Source organism: Athalia rosae, chromosome 5 (genome assembly GCF_917208135.1).
Source record: "Athalia rosae chromosome 5, iyAthRosa1.1, whole genome shotgun sequence".
Lineage (NCBI taxonomy): Eukaryota > Metazoa > Arthropoda > Insecta > Hymenoptera > Athaliidae > Athalia > Athalia rosae.
The window spans coordinates 8,611,752-8,634,780 of NC_064030.1; the positions used below are offsets into that span (position 1 = coordinate 8,611,752).

Genomic DNA, 23,029 nt, shown 5'->3' on the forward strand with positions numbered 1-23,029 from the left:
AGAAACGGACAAATCGAACCATTATCCCCTAAAAGATCGTTGGGGTGGCAGCAATGCCTCGACCGACTGTTAGTCATTGTTGAAGATGACGTCAACAGGGGAAGGGAAGATCTGGGAATTCCGTGGGGAATTCGGTGGGAAGCTCAGTCAGGTGTCGGTGCCCAGCGGAGGCGAGTGTAACGAAAATAGTAGAGAGATCACGGATCAAGTTTCCCAGAATGCAGTACGGGATTGATATCGCCATTTTATGTGTTTGGCTCTGACACTGGTGGAGTGGTGCGTGGGGTGGAAATCTCGCAGTCTGAACAATCGCTTGCAAAATGTTGCTAAAATACTTTGTACCCGACATGTGCAAGTAACGATAACGTAGTGCACGGGTGTCGGGCGTTGGGTGTCGGGAGTGTAACACGGGATTGTGCCAGGGCCGAAATGATTGTGTAGTGGAGAATAATTTGTGCGTGCGTGTGTTTTCATCTAGTGTTGCACACTGGTTTTAACTGCTGTCACGATATCTGTTATTTTGTGCTATTGAGTTATTGGTGTTGGCTCATATCACGCGCAGCCTCCGGATTTTATTTTGGATATCTCGTCGACGGTTACGATGAGTTCCAGAAATATTCCCTCCGATAAGGTGAGTCTCGTTAAATGTCCCTCTCTCATTTTTACCTCCTTTCTTTTCACCTTTCTTCATTTTTCCGTTTTTTCCTATTCAACCCCCTTGTGTTTTCCTATTCATTTCGTACAACACCAAAGTACATACGTCTACCGCACCCTTCTTCGATTCTATCTCGCCTCCTTGTTTCCCGACCTAGTTACCTCCCATCCCCAATACTCTTTAGTTCTATCGTTACTACCCTTAAAAATTTTACGTCGTCTTCTCACACATATCTAGTGTACTTGACAGGGCTCAAATTCGAACGTACAACTTTATGGAGATATTTATATCGTCTTTATTGCAATCATAATATTCCCTCATACACCACCAGGGTGAACTGTTACCACCTAAGCCCCTGACACTCGATCGTATTTACTTTATAACAGAATAGCACGAACTTAAGTCATCAAAGAGAATTTGTTCCCTAATACCTACCGAACTAATTGCGCGTTCTCCGATTAATTTCTAACAAAGAATCAACCATCGAAGGATTATTTTATTGCTGCAATAACAAACAAACTGCAGAGGTTTCTTTGAGATAATCATATCTATCTCACCGTTCTAAAACAATCTTATCCCGAGAAAACAGAAAAAAATAACACCTGTTTTTCAACTAAAGTTATAGTAATTTTCCACGTTCGTCGGATTTAGAATTGGCAAATATATAAAATAAAAATTGTCAATTATTATTCCTAACTCCATGACGAATCTGAAGTAAAATTGGCCACACTTCTCGTAGTCGTGAAGCGGTTCTTTCATTTTGTGAAAGTTATCCTGAAATATAAGACGACTGTTAATCGTTGACCAGCCGACTGTCACCAGCATCCACGCACAGAACAAAGTTAACATAAAAATAGGAAAATACGAACATCAAAAAAAAAAAAAAAAACGATCCATATTTTAATCTGTGTGGATTACACAGAGATCCGTACCGTGTGTACACTTGCCTAGGCATTATAGTAGAGAAATCACAAGCATGGTTTTTGTAATACGAATATAAAATAGAAAGCTGCGATACCGTAACTAACTTGCACATTCAGAATACATGTGTACGTAGTCACGCATTTTAAAGGTGTGCTACTCACGCCACGATATTCAATATGGTTTTTCTCTTTCTCCTCGTAAAATCCCTTCTGGACTTTGGAGGAATGAAGAGCGAATGGATGAGTGTGAAAAAATAGAAGCTCGCGTCTCACGGACAATTAACGCATAATTTAAAGTCCGGTGTAACGCCAAATTAAGTAAAACCAGCTACCGAGTACAGACAGAATTATTCAATGACTGTTAGTCAACGAACATGGTACGTGAAGTGTGTGGATATCATGTGCTTTGGAAAAACCTTGATCTAGTTTATTCTCATGTGTACATAAAAGTTATATTCTACAAATCGCACGGTATTTGGTCGACAATATCAACAATGATTCAGTCGAGATTACATTTCGTTGAATAAAACGTAGCGGTTCCAATCCAAACAGCGTCAGAATATTCGTACATTCTCACTTGAATAAAGAGTAAAACTTTGAGCACAACCATGGTTTTTGACCGGATGAATATATATACCAGAAAGAAATATAGTAGATGATTGAAAAAAATGTAGATACTATTATATCTCGTAGTTTTTATCGCTAAATTGATATTTAAACACTTCAACTTTACGTCCTACGACCTCTGCCCTTTTCTCCTTCGTGCTCTCTTTTCTCCTTGCACGCGCAATGGCATGGAATACTTTTCTTCGCTGCATTTAGTCCGCAAAATGTTTAACGTTGAATATGAATAAGTATGGTACGGGTCTAAAAGGGCTTCCGTTTATTTCCACGATATTGGAGGCCATAATTTTGTTATTTAATTAAAACCGTGCCATTTTTCAAATTCTTAGTCGCGGTAGCGACCCCGTACCTCAGTCTCATTTAGGGCAAAGCCGTGTCTTTGCTTTTCATCTCTTTTCATTTCTTCTCGCTAAATTACGTTTGCAATTTCGATCGACCGCTGCCACCGCCGTTACTCCGTCGCGCATTTATTTACTTGTCCTCAAAACACGATCACAATTACTAATCAGGCTCATACGCACTCATCCAACTCTACTGAATTACGCAATCCCTGCCGCACAGGGACTGCTTTTGTATGTCCTGTAACTATTCGAACCGCTGAAGAGGAGGTGGTGCTGTTACAACTGCTGCCGCTGACTGCTGTGGGTTGAAACGACAAAACTTTGATTATGAAACGGTAAAAGGGCGTATAAAACGTTCGATTATGTCAACGTGATTCAAAGGTGAACTACACCGCTGGATAACATTATATATGTATATGTTTCTCTTAATCTACTGCGTACTCGGTTCTTTTTTTTTTATTCCGATTACATCAAGCAGTTCGTTGTTCGTCATTTAGTTTTAAACCGGTATAGGGGACAAAAAATAATGAAAAAAAGTTAATATCTTTTACCTCCTACAGACCCCCAGGAAGTACAGCTATACATACGCATCGTACGAATACTCGTTGTCCTCGTCGGACGTCTGCAGACAAAAGACGACGAGGACGAAGTGCGCGCAGAGGTAGCTTCCGGATTTCCCTTGGGGATTTAAATAAAAGCGACGATTTTATTATCCTCAACACCGCGTTACGTTATCGCGAAGAAGACAAAAAAAAAAAAAAAAAGAAGAAGAAGAAGTTAAGGAAATGAAAGGAGTAGTCAATCTTTTAGCGGTGAGACCGGCCTCCTCGCAGCCTAAAAACCGATAACCCTAACAGATTCTCGTATACCCGATTGATTTTCACGGTGATAATAATTTGCAATACCATCGGTCGTACCTACTCAATATAAATTCGGTTTATCGGGTGATTCGGCAGCTACAAGAGACCTAGATTCTAGATGATAAAAGAGATATTCCTAAAGGTCGTCGGAATCCACCGCTAATCCGCAAGGTCTGAATCTAAAGATCGTAAAACGCAGACTCGAGATGCGCTTTTTGGTTGACGCAGTTAATTTTATAAGTAATGGTTTCGTGATTAGCACTTATCTTACTCGTATAGCTCAGTGCGGAAGCCACGAGAATCAAGGTAATTGAAAAGGGCTCCCGCAGATTCCATAAGCTGCCAGGCGATAAAACTTTACTTCCGGATTCTTTTTATTTCTGTTCATTTTTTCCGCTCCATCTTCAATTTTATTTCCAACCGGTAACGGTCTAGGATTCATCGCGAGCGGTTGCTCGTCATCCGTCGTGTACAACAATTTTTTTTAAATCATTTCATTTTATTACCTTTTTTTTTTTCTCCATACCTGTACCCAACGATCTACCGAAGCGTGTACACCAAGAGTATTGAAGCAACATCGTTAGTTACATGTTTACGTGAGAGAAAGTCCTCTGGGTTTCGTCGTACCGGTTGCCTTGCTGCTACATTGTTGTTCAATCTTGTTCTTGTGAAATCTAAATTCACTTTTAGCTGCTGCTGTTATATCGCTACCGTTGCATGTCGTGTAACAACCTTAGTGAATTATAAGTAGAATATAATCGTGTGACCGAAGCGCTTCTGCAGAATTTAGATTTCCATATGTTGTGATATGTGTATACGTCGGTATAACATAATGCGCAGAATTGGAGTAAGAATAAAGAATACAAAGAAACAAAAAATCATTTGAAAAAGTACTTTGCGTGGCTAGTAAACCTACGGTCGCTCTTAATTTTCTTAATTGCGTGACTCGAGACGACCGGCGTTGGGTTTTAATATATATAACAAAAAAAAAAAAAAAAAGAAAAAGAAAAAGACCAAAAAAGAATTAGGGACACTTGACTTATCGCTGGTCTGCAATTAGCTTCGTCTACTTTTACGGTTATTATTCAGTTTCTATGCTTTGTCATAATTTTCTTTTTTTTTTTGTTACGTTTACTCCAGAATCTTTTTCTTTATGCACTGCAGACTGTCTGGCTATGCCTACGTCTAAACATTTTGACTCTTAACTATAGCGCGTTGAGAATTATCTTGTATATATTCGTATATATCATTAACCGGTACAAGTAACTGGAGAATCAAACAACAGGTAGTTTCAATGCTGTAATGTGGTAGTATTTTTTTCTTTTTATTTTCACATAACCATAAAGGATAACTGTCTCTTATCTTGCGGTGATCTATAACTCTGAAAGTAATACATATCTCGTTCGCATATGTACTTATTACATAGGTATATATAGCATATACTTATACCTACCTATCTTATATCTATCGCACTACTGGTACTGCTGCACGATTGTGCGGTTGAATAAATTTACGACCATGACGAAACGTCGGAAAGCTTTTAGTAGTTTCAAAATTCAAAGAAGCGATATTCTTATATACCTGAACTGCTCTACATACACCGCACGCACTTAGCACTGATTTTGGCTTAACGATTCAGATAACGTATTGATACGGAAGACCATTAGAGAAACGACAAAATTTCTCTACGGGGATGACAAGTGATGTATAGTCGATCACGTCGTTTCTTTTTCTTTTTTCTTCGCTCATTTTTGCACGAAGAATATGTACGCGAAAGACAATGCGTTACTGCACATTGATGTAATTTGTGGCTACTTGCCCGTTTGTATTAATACGTTTAATTATCATCTCAATTAAAAGCTTGCGCCGGGGCTACGTAATTTCTGCAGCCACCGACCATAAACAAACTTGTTAAGCATATTAGATTAGATTGCAAAGTTCCCCATAAACTTTGTGTGAAATTCATGTAATGTACCTACGTGTGTATGAATATATGCGTAAACTGTTATTGGTCTCGCTCCAGAGAAAAAAAAACAACCGCATCTTTTGTTTCAACAAGAGGGATTGAAAAATCATTAATCGGCGGCAAAATGATTCACAAAGATTATAAGATAAAATCTTGAAGTCTCACAATCGATATTATAATATAAAATTGGCGGAACAATGAATATCATATCGTCGATGAATCACTCCTTTCTTCCAGTTGTTATTTCCTTTGTGAGTAAATTTTTTTCACTGTTATTATTCCGCTCTTGTGTATATTTTTCTTTCAACTCTTTCTCTTTTTTATCGTCGGTCATTAATAATTAATCGGGCTTTAATTAAACGTTCTAGAGATACTTTCGTTCGGCACCTGTTCCTGTGCTGTGCGAACTTCTTTTAGAGTTTTTATAAATGTATAATTTGAGCTGTCGTGATCAGCATGAAAATTTCAATCGTTATTCTACTCCCACTTTTCGAAATCTATCGTTACGAAATTTCCCTTCTTACTACTTCTGCGGTGGTTGAGTGACTCTCGCCATTGTGTTTGCAATGCACCTAACGTACACGATCGAACGAGTTCTCGTTGCGAATCGTTTGTGAAAAACCTGCGTTATCAAATAGATGAAATAACGTTGAAGGAAAGAAAAATTTCACATTGTAATCGAAATGAAAAAAGAAGAAATATACGCGAAGAAAACGCGCAAATACAAAGCAATTCCCGCGCTCTGAGAATATCACTCACGCAGCTATGTGGGAAAACGTTGGAACCGACGTTCTCTCTGTACGTACGTACGTACGTAATGCCGATGATGGTTGGATGCTCGGTTCGCTCGTTCCGGAGTTTTCTCGTCGCTAGCAGCTCGGCGTTCGTTTCAACGATCATCAAAGCGCGCCTCTTGTAATACCAATGTTGCGGAGAAAACGCGTAGGATTTACCAATGTCCAAGGTTTCGACGTTCACGAGGCGTAATTCCGATTCGTTAACATCGAAACTGAAACGGGACGAGAACTTATTAATTAGTTTGACGCACGTGAACCTTCGAACTAAAATAATTCACCTATCAGATGCTGTGCTGCTGCTGCTGCTGCCGCTGCCGCTGCCTGCTACTTTTGCCTCCTCTCCGCATCGCGCGGGCGAAGGACAGGTGCGAAATTGCTATTTATAAACTATACGTGTGTACGCAAGGTAAAGGTATTATACCTAAGCTTCGATGAGATTCGAAAATTTAATACGCTCGGTGAAAGTTTTCAAGTTTTAATCAACTAATAACTACCTCGAACGGTAATCGTCCGAGGTAAACCCATTTATAATCTATACCGGCTACGTAATACAAGGTACGTCGCGGTTTGAATATCGAAATTATAATATCCCACAGTTTTTATATTCATGTGGAAATTCATATTACACTTTCTTGGATCGAGTAAATTTCCAACTTTTCGAACTACCTGGCTCGTTTCTAGCGTTACCCAAGTAGTAATGTTACAGATCTGAGCTGGATCCAACGGTATTCTCGGAAAGTCCCGTTCCCTTTTCCCGCATGTCTGCCGACCGTCGACTCCACAAAACTACGAAGATCGTAATTGTGCGGTTGGACTTCTTACGACGTTCGAGACTAAAGAATAAAGCTTTTTCGTAGTTTCGTAGAAATTTTTTTTTAACTCCAAACCTCGGACCGGGCAACAGACCCGCAGGTCGCAGTCTTCGAAACGAACTAAAGGTACAAAGTACATAATCCCATTCCTGAGATGGATAAGCTCGCTTCTAATCTCCTCATAATCCATAAAGAGAATATTTCAGACGCGAAACGTGAAGCGTGTAGTGGTCAGGATCAGATATCGTTTAATCGCCTAATGACCCGGGTGCGATCCAATCCTTGCAACACGTATACAAGCGCTACCGTACGTGAAACAAAGGATTTTCGGAGCACACCCTGCGAGAACCTAAGTATTCTCGGTAAAACCGAGCTGCGCGGCTGCGGCATCTCCTCCCTCGTCGACGGTCAGAGACCGAATGGCGAATGACAAGGACCAAGGTTATCCTCGCCTCAGCCTCAGCCTCAGCCTCCGCGGTCTATCGGGCCAGAGCCAGTCGGCCAGACGAACGAAGTGCCGCATGCAGGCGGGCGGGGGCGGGAAAGTTACTCCCCTACCGATCGATCGATCCCTGGTCGTAGGACGCGTCCCGACGCCCGGCACCCGCGCACAACCTTGGCGTGTGTATTATATACAGGTGTGTGTGTGTGTGTGTGTTGTGTGTGTATGCACGGTACCTAGATGCAAACCAACACGCAGAAGCGCGATGGATTCGCGATGAGGGCGCGGGCGCGCACCCACATCGGGATTTTACTTCGCCGACTGTGCATGAACACCCCTTGTACAATATTCGCAGGTGTGGGTTTCTACCTTCTACGTCACCCGCCGACGACGACACGCACAACCTCCGCGACATTGCGTCTATACCACCGGCTGCACTAGTATACACGCCATACGTCGTATGTATGGTATATACACCTCTGTACTTGCGACCGTGTGTCGTGTACGTGGACAGAAATTTTGTCGGAGGGATGGAGGTTTTATGCACGTCGAGAGAATTAGATGCGTAGGTCGAAATTGAACCTATGCGTTTCGGTATAAGGCGCGTCTGGGATCAGACGAAAGCTCGATTTATGCTAACGTCCAATCCGCTGGAAAATTCACCCCCCACCGCAAGCTCGTCGTTAATTCCGATTAAAATCCCCTCCCGACTATTTTGAGAATCGCTAATAAATTTGTGTTTTACCCTGCATGTAGTACACGTACGGATCCCATAGTCAACTGCAATGTACGACTACCTGCAGCGCTATTAACTATTTGTGCTGTTGAATTTTTTATTCCCACGTCTTGAAAGATTTCGAAGTTATTTTCAATATATGGTAATTAGACGGTTACGAATCGAAATATGCGTCACCGTCGTCATAATCATAAGTATTGGTTTTTCGTTTTTTTTTTTTATTCAGGAAATATCTAACTCGTGACTTATAATTGAGCGGTTTTACAAACTCGAAATACGCTGTGATTGTAGCTGTAAAATATTTTTCAGAAAATTATGTCAAATATTATTACATAAATTTGCCTACCTAGTGTAATTGTAAGTACATTTGAAACGATCTCTACAGCAAATAACGTTTGGCAATAATTTTTCGAGAACTTTCAATTATTATTGCATTGTTGTTTTTATACATCGCAGTCTGAATTTTAATGAAAACCGTTGAGAAATCGTATGCGTGTACCAACGTTGTAAAAGTTTCCAAAATTTTACAATTAATCACGAAGTTTTAAAACCTGTGCTCATACGTGCAATTTGTATTATATGTGTGTATACATACATATATGATTATTTCACCATAATACGTGTGAAATTCATTACCTTCCAGCGAAATGGAAATTTTCAAAAAGTGACAATTAGTCTCGAGGCTGTTCATTACCCACGACTGGTTTTTATAATTTCATATGATTATCATTCGAGAATTGATGAAAAAACTTACCGACATTCTGACATTTTTTTACTTTTCGCTATACAGGTATACCGCACCTTTGAAGCGGTAGGTAGGTATAATACGTATACTCTGTGATTCATAACGTCGTCAAATTGGAAGAATATAATGTGAGATGAATTGTGACTTTCGAAAAGATTTATTCTTTACTTTTGCAGTTCTGAGAACGCTTAGAAAATCAAGCTGGATTTTATCCTGGCAACCCTTATCTCGGAAAAAGCACCACTCCTAACTCTTTCGAATCTTTATAGCTGAAAGCTATATACCTATACTTATATTCCGACGAGTAGAATTTTCGCGATTTCTTGTTTGAAAAAATAAAGAGAAAAGAAAATCTCTTGAAATATCCAAGTGCAGAATATATGTACAGTACGGTACTTGAACTTTCTCACGGTACATAACACCTCGAGTCAAAGGTGAATGGCGAGAATGGTAATTAATCGCCGTATAAAGGTGATGAAGCAAAATTCAAAATTAGAAAATCTTAAAAACTGATATTTCAAAAATACCGCATCGTCACCGGTCCGTAATAAATATCAAACAAGTTCATCGGTGCCCCTAACCACTGTAATATTTTTACCAGGATTCTTTGGAGGCGGTTCATTTGGTTTGGCAGAGTAATAGGAGAGAGAAAAGAAAAAAAAAACAGAAAAAAAACGTTTCTGCTGAGCTGTTACAGGACGGGAGAGAACGACAAACGCGAAAATGAAGGCAAAGAGAAGAAGCTGCCGTAGAACGAAGTTGGCTCGAGAAAAATGCGAGTTGCCAAATGAGTTTGTTCGTTAGTAGCAACAGCAGCAGCAGCAGAAGTAGAAGAGAACGACCTTGAAACGCGAAGTTGGTATATACCTGTAATAATCTCTAATCTTGGTGAGATTCCAAACTTTCTCCACGATATCATATATATATCAAACTGTACAGTACAGTTGTATATCAAACATATTTCATATCCTTCCGGTCCAAGGAGAGTGTTGCGATCAAAGAAAATGGCGGAGCTGGATCCACGTTGTTTCACCTGCTCGTCAATAAAATTTAATCCCTGCCTACATACTCTATGCTGCACATACCCCCGCATGTGTGTACGTCTATTATATACCCATGTCCGTAACGTTTCGATACTTGCAGCTGCAGTCGAAATATATTTCAGTCTTTTTCTTCCCCCCCGCGCGCGCAGTTTCTCTGTGACGCAAATCTCAGAGCGAATTGCTCGCCCGTCCGTGTTCTGAACCGATAACCGTGGATTGAGAACAAAGTATAAAGAATTTAGAGGGATCACGTTTAACTGGGTCAGCAAAGTGCTACCCGCTCCCACTGCAGCTTGCAGAGTTGCAGCTTGCAATTTTGCTCACTTCAGCCTTGACCCTTGTTGGGCCGACTTCTTGCCCGCGCGCACTTGTACGTATACGTATATCGATTGATTCATTGCCAATGGAATAGAAAAAAATCGGCAATGATCATTCGGGGACAAACCTAGACCTTCGGTAATTACGAATAATTCCATCTCGTCTGTCTAATTAAACTTCGTTCAGATATTCAATTCCACCGTTTTGTTTTTATTCGGAGTATTTTTTCTTTTTTTTTTGTCGCTTCTTCGGGCACTAGGGACTCTCCATACGTAAGAGCTCGAAGGTTTTTTAGTTCATTTTCCGCTCGTAATATTGCCACCCGACCTCAGCATTTCATCTATACATACACGTACACCGTTCTACACGTATATATATGTATATACGCGCAGGTTTAGGGCGTGGATTCCCCTTTGGTAGAATATCTTAGGATCCATTCGGGGGCCGACTATATTTCGCGTTTCTTACTGGGGCAGTACAATTTTTTTTTAATAAATCCCGAACGTTGGCACGAAAAAAATTACAAGGGAAAAAAAAATGAACGAACGAAGGGATTCTGATATAAACCCATCGGCACGTTTTCTTATCTAGTTAATTGGAATTCATGTGTTACCATACAGAAATTAATTAACGAGTAAAGAATTTTATCGGTCTTATACTATATACATAATTTGTACAAAAATTAGGAGAGAATTTTCTCCGACGATGTTCGATCATGTATCATTCTTCACCACAATTCGGATTGCAGCCGCTTCCAGCTGCAACTATATTTAGCTAAATCACCGTTTAAATCATTTTACATGACGTATAGGAATAAAAAAAGAAAAAAAAAACTGAATTTTCGCTTAACTAATATATTTGCCGGACGGGTGCTTCGTAAGCTTTGAAATTGGCTCACCGCACGATCGCGTAAGTTTCTTCGCAAATGAATATCGGCCAATTCAATTAAACGATTAAATACACGATATACTGTGTAATATCGTACGAGTTCAGATGCACTTTTGTAGCTTCCGCATATACTACTTGCGCCAGTTACATACGTACCGTATATATATAGTACGTGTAATAAAGAGGGTGCACGTGAGGGAAGGTATACAACTTTTGTCGCAATTTATACCGTTCCCACGGCTACCGCTCACGCCGCTGCAAAAGAAAAAAAATGTATATGTACGTACGTACGTATATGTCTGAACCTCTTTCGATATTAACGAGTGACTATACCTACCCGGCGACCAATGCTGCAGGTGCTGCAGGAAAAAAGTGTTTCAAATTGATACGTATCAGTACGTGATAGATACCTGTATCACCTGGTGCTTGAGATAAGCTAAAATTGTTGACCTTTTTTTTTCCCGAACAAATCGCGAAGATCTTCTTTGCAGACAATTTTTTTCTTCCCCCTCTCTCCCCCCCCCTCGGTTACTTTTTATTCCGCTCACCCTTTATTCTTTACACTCTTTTTGTTCTCTTCAGCATCTCTCGATCCATTGTTATATAACATTGTCGCGGTGGTGCAGGCGAGCTTGTATAAAAGCTGAGTTATTTCAGTCATCCTTTGGCTCCAGTCTCTCTCGTTACGTCACTGCACAAATTTTATCTTCGCAAATGTCGCGTCGGTCGATTTTTTTTTTTTCAGTTACTCATTTTCACAGTTTAATCTAGACGCTTGTTTAAGTTCGAATGGTATTTTTCTAAACGATCGGGTGCACGTATACTTATACTTGAGATACGTCGCGTGCCTTATATTCCTTCGCTTCTTCCGCTTCTTCGTTCATCGAGTCTCCACAGCTCGCCTGCGTCTAATGTACGAACTTTAATTAATTCAGAATTTAATTATTCGAACGTTTTGCACAAAGGGAAGAAATTCTCAAGTTTAATTTACATCGGACGACGTAGTTATTAAGCCCGACTTGGTCGACGACGACGACGACGACGTATACATCATGTGTACTACACTCGTACGCATAGATCCTGCACACACACACTAGGAATTACCTTCACTCCGATGCATAATACGTCGTAATACGTATATACTTGCAAAAGAGTGAGTGGTGCACACGACGCTCCTGTCGGATATAAAGTAAAAGCCATAAGCCGTAAGACTGCACCACCACCGCGGGTATTGAGCTTTCCCATATCTATATACCGTATATAGTTATGTATCTACATGAACATCCTGTCTACATAAATCCAGCGAATTTTTATACTCGGAAGTCACGTCCGCGGCACGTCCTCGCGTCGCGCTTGCACTGAAAATTCATGTGGACGTACGTATAATGTACGGTTATATCTTAACACGTATCCTACATGGTTTATAACACACGTACGATATGTATATTTATATGATATAAATATGTACGTCCATATCCATGTATGACGTGTATAACAAAGACGACGAAACGTCTGCACTATTTAACCCCTGGGGTCAGTTGGTAATTGAGCTAATTGTTACCGCAACGTCTTCAGCGATGATGAAAATTAATATCGTTCAACTTTTTCCTATTCTTTTTCTTTTTCTTTTTCTCTAATATTCATTCACGCTGTATTACGTCATTCCGAATCACGCGTCACGTATATGGCTGTCTTTATTGTATGTAGAAAATAAAACTTAGAAACAGAAACAAAAAAAAATAAAAACGAAATAAAAAGCATCTAATGAAAATAGAGAAATACGTATATTTTCCTCTGTCTATTCGCGAGATATATCACCTCATCGCATATTTTTATAACTGCGTGAACTTTTTATACCTATACACGCAGACGTTGGGACAGTTCATCAATTTCCCTATATGCAAACCTTAGTTATATGCATATCCCGTTGTATATGTATATAGTGTACAAATATCGTGAATTGAAGATAATGTTCTTGCGATATACATCAATAATAATTTGACGTTTGCAAGAGGCCGGAATTACGTCACCGGTCACTCCGGTGGGTGAAAACCGGTGGGTAGCAACATCGATCATCTACGTCATATGCGATTTTCTTGCCGCCTCCTACCCCTGTGCTACATGGATATTATACACCTCGTACATCCAAGTCTACATCCTCACGGTTTTATACATATATTTATATTTTACCCTGACTCTGGACTACATAGATGCGTCGGACCTCTCTAATATACGTGGAAAAACGACTGCGCGCTATAGGTGAAAAAAAGAAGAGAAAAATAAAATGAAATAGAAAAGTTGGGAAGAAAAGAATTAAAAAAAAACAACGACGTGACTAACAGGACTTCAGATAATGGAATGCTCCGGTAATCTTCTTCTTCTTCTTCTTATATTCTCATTCTTTTTGTACGTCGTGTATACCGTCAGAAATGCTGCCTCGACTATGCTATGACTGCCCAACCGTCGTAACAAGAACGGTACGAGAATTAAGAACCGTAAATAACTATATGTTGCAGGAATAGAACAACCTGCATAGGCCGTATAACGATGCGAAGGTATAAATATATCTTTTGATATCGCGCCGTACGGATTCCCGTTGCTTTATATATTCATTTTATATTATATCTACACGTATAATAATACAGCTGATGCTAGAAATTCTTCACCAAGTTTTCAACGCGCGATTTCAATGAGGCTTTGTACAGCAAATTACGATAACCAATCAAACCGCGGAGTATAGATTTTTATTACTTCTTTTTTTTTTTCTCCATCATACTATTTTCTTTCGTCAAGAGCGTTGCATCGCTATGCCAATTGTAAGAGCGGGAGATCATGAGAGACGCTGTACGTACTAATGCAGTGTGCATCGGTCTGGGAGGTTGAAAGGAGGGGGAAAAAAACTGCAAAAGAAAACTATATACCTACCGTACGTCTGGTATTATATACGGTGAGACGTTCTCAGTTTCTTAACGCTTCCAGGAGTTCGGAGACTTCCAGGACTTCTCGTCTAAGGAGCGTGAGTGCGGCAGGAAGGGTCCCTTCTGATGGGTATGAGGGGGAACTTGGGGAGAAAAGTGCCATTTTGAATACGGGATCCGTGTCTCTCTTCTCTTTTCTCTTTTACCTCATTATTCTTCGAGAATATCTCTCTCGCTCTCTGCCTCTTCTCTCACCGTTCACCGTCTACCTGATACCTGACCCAAACGCGACGCCTCCTCGCTGACTTCTACTCTATAGCTTCGTTCAAATTACTTCGGCTTATATTATCGGCAGGCCCATCTGAGGAAATATTCGACCTTCTCTAAAACGTGCTCGGAATTGAAATCTTTGTGTACACACAGATGAAAAGAGAATTTTTGTAATCGATAATTAACTATAAAACCACGATTTTTTTCTATATATTCTTTTTATAGGATACCGCAAAATCGAAACGAGCACGTTATGTGTATGTCGTACTCTTGATTTCTGCAGTTTCTCTGAAATGCGACAAAGTGGCGATAGCTCGATCTTATCGGCGGACCGATCAATTAAATTAGCAGATTATTGCGAGTAAGAAAATGATGTTTTTTTAGCTCGAAATCGAAAGTCTCACGAAAAATCTCAAACCAAGGCTCATACTATGCAATGCGCGTGCAGTGCTAGTTATAATGAATATATACCACACCGTATGCGGAGCATATGCTAGTAGCTCCATAAAACTTTCAAAGATATTATATAGCATATGCTTGTAGTATAGCACAGCTGACGAACGGACGCTATACGACCACAACCGTTGGTTCTGGACGTCCGGTATGCGTCACAGTTTTGCTTCAGAATTTATAGTAATTACACTGACTGACGGGTTGCCACTCCAACTTTTTCACCTTCTGATATATCGTTCGTCTTTTACCATAACTCGGATATAAAATGGATAGTCGATCGAGTTTATTCTTTTTTTTTTCTCGCGTCTTACCATCGTTACGCCCGGCGTAATTAATATATCATATGATTCTTAGCATGTGTAGGAACAGAAAAAGACAAAGCAGAAAACGGATTTTAAGTTAGGTGTGTATTTTTTTTTTAAATTCATTTTCCTTTATTTCACGTCGGCTAAAAAATCGTTGGCAGTTTCTTCTGCATTGACGATATTACGAATTCCTGCGACCCGAGCTGAAGAGGGAGACTGAATTCTGTACGTATTTCCTTTGGATGATGGGGGTGGCGTCGCGAAAATAAGCAGACAGTCTAGTGGCACGAAATACCGAGGCACGAAGGGGTGGGTGTGTGACACACCCGACTGCAATAAGATCCGTTGCTGCTGATACTCGATAGCAAATTGCCGTCGCATGATTTACCGCCCTAGAAAATGTTCGCTCGGACGTCAAGACCGACGCCGTTACTGTAGTATCATCTCACCGCATTATATCCAGGCGTATAATAAATCGTATAACGTATAAATTATTTCGATTCTTCGATCGAGTAACGCGCTATATACCTGTAAGTTCGCTGACGAGGCAGTAATACGCTCCAACGGTAATTTATTTGATTTCGGGTTAATTGTCCCGAGTAAACTTATACGCTGTGTATGTTTGTAAAATATGCTAATCATAATTTCCTAGCTAATCTAACGATTTTTACCGCGCGTGGTACCGTTTACACCAAGGTAATCAATTGTTATTGCTTCATTGCTTCATCGGTATCAATTTGTATATCGACTAGCGTCTGCACTTTGTTTAATATTATACAAACTACGTGTTTGTTTTGAGCATTCCAATCATAATTTTTAAGGTACATATGTACAGTATGTTACACTGCGTATAAATGTATGAGTATTACTCGCGGCTGTTGGGGCAAATATATCGAGACGACGATGACGCTGTTTGTACGATTATGATTATTCAATGACGACGGTAATGTCGATTCTGAAGTTTAGATTTGTCTTTTGCCCTGATATGCCCTGGTTTGTGCCCTGCTAACCTGGTTAACTTCCACGGCAAGGCTATTTAGAGCGCGTATTAGCGAAGTCAAGGTAAGAATCACTCATTGCGACTTACGTTACTATGTATATTTGTATATGACTCACAATCAAAATATTCCCATTACACACGATGCTCGATATTGTTCGGAAATTAAATCGTCGTCGACGAATCTAAAGATTCCTTCGATATTCGAATTGTGTTAGGAAATACGTAATCGGCAATTATTTTATTTGGTTTCCACTTCTCTAGCCCTACGTAGTTTCCACTATCTCATGAAATCCTTTGTTCTTTATTTGTTACAGATAAATCTACGCCTCATTCTCGTCAGCGGTAAAACTAAAGAGTTCCTATTTAGTCCGAGCGATTCTGCTGGAGACATAGCTCACCATGTTTTTGAAAACTGGCCGGAAGGTAAGATTTTTTTAATGGATGGTTTTAATCAAAGTTAAAGAATAAAGGGAGAACGGTATCGCACATTTATAGCATTAAATGTTTAATTTTATTTTCAGACTGGGCGGAAGAAGCAGTCGCGAAGGCAGAAATTTTACGGCTAATTTACCAAGGCCGTTTTCTACACAGCAACGTTACTTTAGGTGCTCTTGGCCTCCCCTTCGGTAAAACAATAGTAATGCATCTGGTACCACGCGAAAACCTCCCCGAACCTAATTCACAAGGTAACAAAAATTATAACGAAATGTAGTCGTTATGTGAACACTTTCGCAGGATATTATCGCGCATTTTTCAATTCGTTTATACATGACCCGTTATCATTCTATGGCTTCTGTTGGTCATGCTACTGTAATTTTTATGGTGCCATTATCTTCATGAACTTTTAATGAAATACGAAATCAACTTCCATCCCCGTCCCCTTACATCCTTACAGGCGTTCTCCCTAACGGCGAATTCATGTTCGTACAACCCGATGAAGTCGATAGCTAACGAAGTTCTTTACGCGGTAGGTCAAAGTAAGTCGCCTTCCTTTCTCTACTTTCCCTTGCCTCAAATTCTAACTTGCAATATCTTGTACTTTCTCAAATTCTTTCATGAATATTCATGTACGCATACCTAAAAATATTCTCTTCGGTTTGTCTTGCAGAAATGAATTTTATTCATTGTGTTTTTTTTTTTTGTAAATAAACTAAGTAATGTCTCGTAAAAGTGCTATAGTAGTATGGCCTATATAGAAGTGATAGAATTACACGTGAAAATATGCATTGTAGAAACATGAAGTCAACGAGAAGCTTCAACTCGCTGGAAATGAATTTTGAATTGAAACATATTGGCGAGATATTGCAAGAGATATGAATTTACCAATTCCAATCATATCGTGTTTCTGTTGAGTTTGATAATTGTAATTATGGATATCGTTATATCTTGCTTAATATTTATGTTATCACATGAATGTATTGAGTTTCAAAATTTATTGTAACTCGTTATAATTAACGATACGAAAATTTCAACCATTGCAAAATGAGTTCGATCAAAGCAACTAGTGAGTTGAACACTAAATAAAATGCTTCTGTTACAGACCAGAGACAGAAAAGTAAAGGTGGAGGAAGCAGTTGCTGCTCAGCCTCATGTTGCATACTTTAAATATTGGCTGCCCTGGATATGAAGGCTGCTTGAAGCGAGCCACCGTACATCCAGGCTGGGCCATGGTTTCTAAGGTTTTATGCTGATGTATAATTGTTAGTGGCTGAGTTCGCAAGCAGCGTAGTGTAGAATGGTTATACATAACGACTTTTGTTTACAATGAAAGAACTACTTTGATTTTCCTAATGCTAAAGAGACATAGAACAATATATATCAATATATATTTTAGTTGGGTGTAATTAATGTTGATCGATAATTTTCATGGCTACTCGATCATAAATTTTCACACACCGGTATCTTGTAACTTGTAAACATTAAGCCAGAGTTGAAGTCGAACTGTAAGTTGTCTCGACAATGAATTCTCTCGGTGATAAGTAACTGTGAATAAGCAGGATGAACAAATATGGTGACAAGAAGAACAGGAGTTGATGATGGCAGTTGAATTGCTTATAAACTCAGAGTCCAGGTTTTTAAGTTTAACGAGCTCACACTACTGTGCTTAGAAGCTCAACCACTACCTTACCACCGCAGCGTTATAATTATGTAGAAGGAATATGTGTGCAAATGAAGATAGGAGTGATTGTTCATGTTTGAATGTTTGAGAAAGGAATAAATTTATGTTGTGATATGCAGGTAGTGAATATATTATATATACTATTATTAAAATTATATATTATATATATTTATATATATATATGTATGTATGTATGAGGAAAAATATATATACATAAATATATATATAATACCGTATGAGACGAGTTGACCTGAAGTTAAACTCTCGTACAATAGACTTTATTATCATGAATTTAAAATAATATTATGACGCCACTTTGAGAGTTTAGTATCCAGAAGTAAGATTATGAGAAAACCTTGGATCTCTAATGGTAGTTATGATTAAAATAACAAAAAAAATCAAATATATTCTCTGTTAGCTCCAGCCCTGACATCAAACCGTTGGGCCTTTAGCTTTACTCCTAGACCCAATGACCCAGTGCTACGGGTGCACGCCCATAAATAGATTAATTATTATAGTTAGGTCCAACCATACCGTAACAATATGTTGTAGCCTATTCTATACATACTCTACTATACTAACTGTACTGTATTATGACTCTTACCAATGCATAACAATGTGTATATATATTGTCTTCTTGTGTAGTAAACTTCATCAAAATTTACCATTATAACATCGTTTAATTTGTTTCGCATACATACGATCAATTCAACATGTCATCCCTTATTCAAACGCATAGACACCGATTAGTACCTGCCCAATTTATCTAAAACTACCGCTACTGCACCATGGTGTATTGATTTATTAGATCGTCAATTATCAAGTTTTTGTCAAATTCAATCGAGCCCAAATTTTTGTAGTAACCTTATTCTACTACTACGCAGATTATAAGAATAGAACTGGGGATTCTGATGCAGCCTATGCATCGTACATTACGTATTTGTTAAACAACATTCATTGAAGAACAAACAATTCTTAATTCGAATACAGTGTGTAACCAAATTTTAGTCACTATCCAGTAAGTGTTCTGATACTCTTTATAGGAGCTACAGCTGCTCCAACATTTCTTATATCAACATGTAAGCATTCCTTTGAACGATTAATCAACCCGAAATTTATAAAGATTCGAGGGCTAGTGCAAGCTGAGTACCTTTAAATGAAATATCATCAACTTGCAGCTTGGGTATGTGCCTGTTGTAGAGGGTAACGTGTTACACAGATTCCCCTGAAATCATTGTATTCGATTTGGTCACAATCCTTGCCTAGGAAAATTCGTGAGACTTTGATTGATTAACAAAACTCTTATGATAGGGTAATGTGAGCATAGTCACCACCCTATGCTTGCATCAGATATTTATTTAGCTTGATTATTCCTTTTTTTTTTTTTTTTTTTTAATTTTAATTTAATCATAGCTCTTTAGCAATGATATGGATTGACGCTCATTATTTTATTTATTCTCTAGATCGCTGCTCAAAGTGATCTTTGCCAATCTTATAACAGATATCTATGAATGTATATAATTTTTATTACCTTACTTAAGCCACATACGTACATAATTTAATCTCCGACATTAAAGTATGACAGCGTTATTTAATATAACACTTGGTGCAATAGTGATTGATTCACATTTTCAATGACATCTTTGGTGGTAACGATTATATTTTTGAATAAAAAATAATTCGATCTGTGTATTCGTTGAGAATGTAAACCTGGCCTCTTAAGAAAGCTGATATTTGAGATATTATTTCAAGGTCCCACAATTTGTTATCTTTGTTTCTTTACCTTGGATTGTAATGGGTGAAACAGATTTTCTGATTGCAATACTGAAATGGTATGTGTATAGATACTAAATAAATGAATTTATATGAATTTCCCTTCACTTGAACTTATTTCAGGATACTTTTGAGTATTGTACGTCAGCTTAAAAATTGAGATAGATTTACTTATATAATTGTCTGTTCTGGATGCAAGTATAATAACAATCGTTTATATATTTTGGCAATTATTATTGGTAAATGGTCGTTGAGCCCACTGCTAGAATATTAGACGCAGTTGACTTGGTTTCGTTGGTTCAAATATTCATAGGTATAACATGGTATAACATAATAAGGTTTAAGAGAGCAACAATATTTGACATATAGAGAGCACAGTTTTGCTACTTACTCTGGTTGTAAAATGTGTTCATTCAATTTCAGAGATGATGATTATTCGATTTTTTTACCACTAAATTAATATTATTTAAAAGAAATAATAATCATGAAATAGCTTTAGTTGATTCGTTGTAAAGGATTTTTCATTTGGTTCAATATTGTTATAATAAGGTCGTTCACGAATTTCTTGAACTGCATTTTTTCAGGCATACATTTTGTGAATACAAGAAAATTTGATTCTTAATCTAATTACGTATAACAACGATATTAAAGCTTAATGTTGGGCTTGATATTTTGGAAGCCATGTGATTGGGTTGACTAGCAACTGTTGTACGAAAAAAAAAATTGCGAAAATATGAAGACTCAATAAATGCTAATAATAAATTAAACCAAACAATTATACGTTATTAGCAATATAAGTAATTGTGAATTGAAACAATATCTGAACTGTGAATACGATTTAACATAATAGTAAGCTTTATTCATTCCGCGCTATTTGAACTTGTGTCAGTATGGTGCTTGCGTAGAATGATGTCCGGACTTTAGGATTCTTGTATTATAAATATTGAACCCTCTCATTAATCACACAATGAGTCATCTATGATTTCTTCAATTATTGCCAATTCATTTGATTGTAGTATCATAAAATAATTTAATTCAGATGCGGTTTTTTATTTTTTGATGAAAAATTTTGTGAACGACCTATTGGTGCCCAAGCATGCTGAAGAATCTTGTAAATAGCTCAACATTTTTGACAAAATTGACACAACTACATATCAATTGGATTTCAAAGCATTTGATGCTAAAGAGTACAAAAATGAATCGATATCTTAAATAATTCCGGATTTTGATAGGAGGCAGAGAACTTCGAACAAGCGTATGCCTAGGCTTGCGCCGACTTCGTGAATCAAGTCATTTCCTGCAAGTAATACTGCATTAATCTATTGAGTGCAAACGATAATGCAAGCAACGTAATTCAGTTAGAATGTTGATTCAAATTATTGAATAGTAAATTTTGTACATTGATTTTGAGCATTTAACAAGATACAAAATGTACTCAAACACAGATGAAACATATACAGATTTTAGGAGAGCCTAATTACAATAAAACAATTTCATTTTTACCTACTTTTGTGAAAATTTGTAGCGTGGCCTACATTCTAGCCATTTTAAGTGCATACTTAGATACCATTATATCGCATGTGTGTAGCAAAATAATTAATGTATCATGAAACTATACAATACTAACTACTCGAGGCGTAATTGAAATACATGAAATAAAAATTGTCCATGGTGAAAATAGTTATTCGATGAAGAGATTATAAAATAATGAATATTGTATCAGATTATATGAATATATATTGTTAGGTGATTGTGCATAGGTATGACTAATTTTTTCAAATTATCTTCTTTGAAAAAGCGTTGAAAAAAAGTATAAAATAAAATACGATACAATACGAAAATTATTCTGCTTTCATATTACATTATTTTGTTTAGAATAATATGAAATCATTAATAATTTCTAAATAAATATGTTCATTAATTCCTAAAATACATTGTGTTTTAATGCTACTAGATTATATATAATATTCATCTGTACATAGAACAATTGAAATTTCCAATGATAGTGAATGTTTTAGAATCTTTTCAAAGGAACCATCAAGTAGAACATAACAATGAACCATTTTGTTTCTCATTATTTTCAATTTGGTAAGCAAGGGAATTCAATAAGTTGGTTACAAGTAGGCACAGAAGAGGTGATAGTAAGTTGCGGTAAGCAGATTAATGAAACTTCTAATGCTAATTTCATGCACGGTTAACCATCATTGTGAAATGTTAGGTGTCTTCTTGACGGCTGAAAAATTTGTTTATCTACTCCCTAGATTACTGACAGCAATCATACTCATCCATTCGTACATGACTTACAATTTTCCTTTTTATTCGAAAATTAAAAAATTCGAAATAGTAATTCCATCCGGTATTAGCAATACCCAAAATCAGTCGAAATATTCATTTTAATCCTAAGATCACCGATATGTAGAATCTATGATTTTTCTTATAATTATTGAGTGAAAGTTACTAAGTTAAGCATGACTTCATTTGCTTATTGCAGTATTGATGGTGTTGCATTTCACTGCCGTTGGCTTAGTTGTGTTGAAATAAGGATGGATAATATTCTTAAGTTCCATGTTCTAGGCATGCTCATAACGTTTATCCAAATGGTTGGCAATATGTCAAGCTTTAGATTTAGTAGATTATGGTTTGCATAACATGTCTTGAGTGGATGTCAGCAAGACCTACCAACATGTATACTACTTAATGCACAGGAAATCAAGAGCTGTTCAGTCAGCATAATTATACACCTTTTCTGTACCTCTTTGCAATTAACATCAGCAACTAATTTCAGCAGATCTACAAATTATGCTTATGTTACACACCTAATTTGTAAATATTAGATCATATTTTTGTCTTTAATGTAAAATCAACGAGGAGCTCTTAGACTAAAGAAAATAAAGTTGAAAACGTAATGGGAACAACTTAATGCTTATTATATGTATACTTCCCCCTCAAAAAATACTTCATGAACTATTAAATTGCCTCTGAAGGTACGCAACCATGCAAGTGTAATTCGTCATTTGCAGTAAATTGGTCAAAATGATTAT

The 23,029-nt window shown here is 37.8% G+C and overlaps 1 protein-coding gene and 1 long non-coding RNA gene across 2 annotated transcripts; one reads left to right on the forward strand and one right to left on the reverse strand.

Annotated features, from left to right (window-relative positions):
• Positions 1-160: 160 nt before the first annotated feature.
• On the forward strand, positions 161-22,900 carry LOC105690185 (ubiquitin-like protein 3). The gene is made up of 4 exons (XM_012407779.3): positions 161-631; positions 16,411-16,519; positions 16,618-16,782; positions 17,637-22,900. Exons 1-4 carry the CDS (start codon positions 602-604, stop codon positions 17,699-17,701), a joined length of 369 nt encoding a protein of 122 aa, XP_012263202.1. The 5' UTR covers positions 161-601; the 3' UTR covers positions 17,702-22,900.
• On the reverse strand, positions 5,500-6,800 carry LOC125501135. Its single transcript, XR_007278653.1, has 3 exons — positions 6,445-6,800; positions 6,129-6,378; positions 5,500-5,991 (listed from the first exon to the last, which is right to left on the reverse strand). It is a non-coding gene; the product is annotated as an uncharacterized LOC125501135 (long non-coding RNA).
• Positions 22,901-23,029: the final 129 nt, after the last annotated feature.